At 59.4% G+C, this 3,191-nt stretch overlaps 1 protein-coding gene across 1 annotated transcript; it reads left to right on the top strand.

Moving 5' to 3' along the window:
- Positions 1-444: 444 nt before the first annotated feature.
- Positions 445-1,801, top strand: LOC112617863 (ATP-binding cassette sub-family A member 7-like; the record flags this gene model as incomplete). Its single annotated transcript, XM_025374520.1, has 5 exons — positions 445-576; positions 679-818; positions 964-1,101; positions 1,457-1,641; positions 1,729-1,801. Coding segments are annotated over 5 exons (668 nt in total), but the record flags the coding sequence as incomplete, so codon positions are not given.
- Between the last annotated feature and the right edge of the window lie 1,390 nt (positions 1,802-3,191).

The following is a 3,191-nucleotide window of genomic DNA, read 5'->3' as shown; positions in this document are numbered from 1 at the left end:
AAAAAAAAAAAAAAAAAAAAAAAAAAAAAAAGAAAGAAATTTTCTTAGAAAGTTCTAAAAGAGGCCACGCACAGTGGCTCACGCCTGTAATCGCAGCACTTTGGGAGGCTGAGGTGGGCGGATCAGGAGGTAAGGAGATCAAGACCATCCCGCCATCCCGGCTAACACGGTGAAACCCCCCTCTACTAAAAATACAAAAAAACTAGCCGGGCGCGGTGGCAGGCGCCTGTAGTCCCAGCTACTCAGGAGGCTGAGGCAGGAGAATGGCGTGAACCCGGGAGGCAGAGCTTGCAGTGAGCCGAGATCACCCCACTGCACTCCAGCCTGGATGACTGATCGAGACTCTGTCTCAAAAAAAAAAAAAATTAAAAATTAAAAATAGGTGCTCTGTAACTGTTGACACACTCTGTGAAGGGGGTTGCTCTGAGACCCCTCTGCCCACAGGTCCATCTTGAGTGGTCTCTTCCCACCTAGTGGTGGCTCTGCATTCATCCTGGGCCACGACGTCCGCTCCAGCATGACCGCCATCCGGCCCCACCTGGGCATCTGTCCCCAGTACAACGTGTTGTTTGACATGTGCGTCTCGGCAGGCCCAGAGTGCAGTGGTGGGAAGGGGCTGGATGCCCTCTGGGACTCTGCCTGCCACGTGGGTCACTCTGCTCTGTGCACTGGCCACAGGCTGACCGTGGGCGAGCACATCTGGTTCTATGGGCGGCTGAAGGGTCTGAGTGCCGCTGCGGTGGGTCCCGAGCAGCACCGTCTGCTGCAGGACGTGGGGCTGGTCTCCAAGCAGAGTGTGCAGACTCGCCACCTCTCTGGTGAGCCCAATCCCTAGGGAGGGGGGCTGGGGGAATCTCACAGGGAGGGGGGCTGGGGGAAGCCAGGTATTGAGGTCCACGTGGGTAGGCAGCCCTGCCCAAGGCTGGGTGCAACACACTGAGGTCCCTTCCCCATCTCTACCAGGTGGGATGCAACGGAAGCTGTCTGTGGCCATTGCCTTTGTGGGCGGCTCCCAAGTTGTTTTCCTAGATGAGCCTACAGCTGGTGTGGATCCTGCTTCCCGCCGCGGCATTTGGGAGCTGCTGCTCAAATACCGAGAAGGTAAGAGCTGGGGATTCTGCTTGAGGGGCCAGAAAAGGTTTCTGACAAGGAAGTGCTGGGGATGGGGTTTTGAGGAATGAGTAGGAGTTTGCTACATGTGGACCCCACTTCTTGCTATGGCATTTAGGGGCTGCTGCTTAAATACCAAGACAGTAAGAGTTGGGGGTAGCCAGAGGTTCCCCTGGATTCTGCCTAAGGGGCCAGAAAAGGTTTCTGACAAGGAGGTTCTGGGGATGAGGTTTTGAGGGACGAATAGGAGTTTGCTTCATGGGGCAGACAACTCCTGGCAGAGGCCCCAGCTCGGGCAAAGACCCGGTGGCCTGATGGTAGTTGTGGGTTGGTTCCCCATGCCTAGGTCGCACACTGATCCTCTCCACCCACCACCTGGATGAGGCGGAGCTGCTGGGAGACCGTGTGGCTGTGGTAGCGGGGGGTCGCTTGTGCTGCTGTGGCTCCCCACTCTTCCTGCGTCGTCAACTGGGCTCCGGCTACTACCTGACGCTAGTGAAGGCCCGCCTGCCCCTGACCACCAATGAGAAGGTGGGGACCAGCCTTCTCCTGACCCCTGACCCCTAGGACTCTGTTCAGCCCTGAAGGCCAAGTCACTTGGTGCCTCTCTGCCCGCAGGCTGACACTGACATGGAGGGCAGCATGGACACCGGGCAGGAAAAGAAGAACGGCAGCCAGGGCAGCAGAGTCGGTGAGGGCTGGGGTGGGAGACCCAGAGCGGGTGGGCAGTGGGGTGGCTGTGCCTTAACTTGAGGAGGAGGAGGGGGAGGGGGAGGAAGAAGAGGGGGAGGAGGGGGGAAGGAAGAGGAGGAGGAGGGAGAGGAGGAGGAGGAGGGGGAGGAGGATGGGGAGGGGGAGAAGAATGAGGAGGAGGGGGAGGGTGAGGAGGAGGGAGAGGAGGGGGAGAGGGGAGGAGGTGGGGAGGGGGAGGAGGAGGGAGAGGAGAGGGAGAGGGGGGAGGAGGGGGAGATGGAGGGGGAGGAGGAGGGGGAGGAGGAAGAGGAGAGGGAGGAGAAGGAGGAGGATGACCGGGAGGGAGAGGAGGAGGAGGAGGGGGAGTGGGAGGAGGAAGAGGAGGGGGAGGAGAAGGAGGACAAGCGGGAGGGAGAGGAGGGGGGGAGGGGGATGGAGAGAAGGAGGGGGAGGAGAAGGAAGGAGAGGAGGAGGGGGAGGGGGACGAGAGGAGGAGAGGAGGAGGAGGAGGGAGAGGGGGAGGAGGAGGAGGAGGGAGAGTGGGAGGAGAAGGAGGAGGGGAGAGGGGGAGGGGGGAAGAGAAGGAGGAGGACGAGGGGGAGGAGGACGAGGGGGAGGAGGACGGGGGAGGGGAGGGGGAGGGGGAGGGAGAGAGGAAGGGGAGAGGGAGGGGGAGAAGAAGGAGGATGAGGGGGAGGAAGAGGAGGGGGAAGGGGGAGGAGAAGGAGGGGGAGGAGGAGGAGGGGAGGGGGAGAGGGAAGGGGGAGGGGGAGAGGGAAGGGGAAGAAAAGAAGGTCAAGGGGGAGGGAGAGGAGGAGGGCAGTTGCAGACCCGAGACAATCCCCCCATCCCTGGGCTGAGCCTGAACCATGAGATGAATTTGAACACTGACCCCACCTTTAACCCAACCAGGGCTGAGCCCAGAGACAAACCTACCCCAACCTCCTACCCTAGGTCCAGCGCTGCCCTCAAGTTCTTTTTTTGTTTGTTTTTGAGTCTTGCTCTGTTGCCAGGCTGGAGTGCAGTGGTGTCATCTCGGCTCACTGCAACCTCTGCCTCCTGGGTTCAAGCATTTCTCCTGCCTCAGCCTCCCGAGTAGCTGGAGTTACAGGTGGGTGCCACCATGCCTGGCTAATTTTTGTATTATTGGTAGAAATGGGGTTTCACCATGTTGGTCAAGCTGGTCTCAAACTCCTGACCTCAAGTGATCCCCCTATCTCGGCCTCCAAAGTGTGGGGATTACAGGTGTGAGCCACTGCACCTGGCCTAAGTTCTTATTTATTTTATTTATTTTTTTTTTTGAGACGGAGTCTCGCTCTGTCGCCCAGGCTGGAGTGCAGTGGCCGGATCTCAGCTCACGGCAAGCTCCGCCTCCCGGGTTCACGCCA

Source organism: Theropithecus gelada, unplaced genomic scaffold (genome assembly GCF_003255815.1).
Source record: "Theropithecus gelada isolate Dixy unplaced genomic scaffold, Tgel_1.0 HiC_scaffold_5323, whole genome shotgun sequence".
In the NCBI taxonomy this organism is placed as follows: domain Eukaryota; kingdom Metazoa; phylum Chordata; class Mammalia; order Primates; family Cercopithecidae; genus Theropithecus; species Theropithecus gelada.
This window is presented reverse-complemented; position numbering and strand designations above follow the sequence as displayed.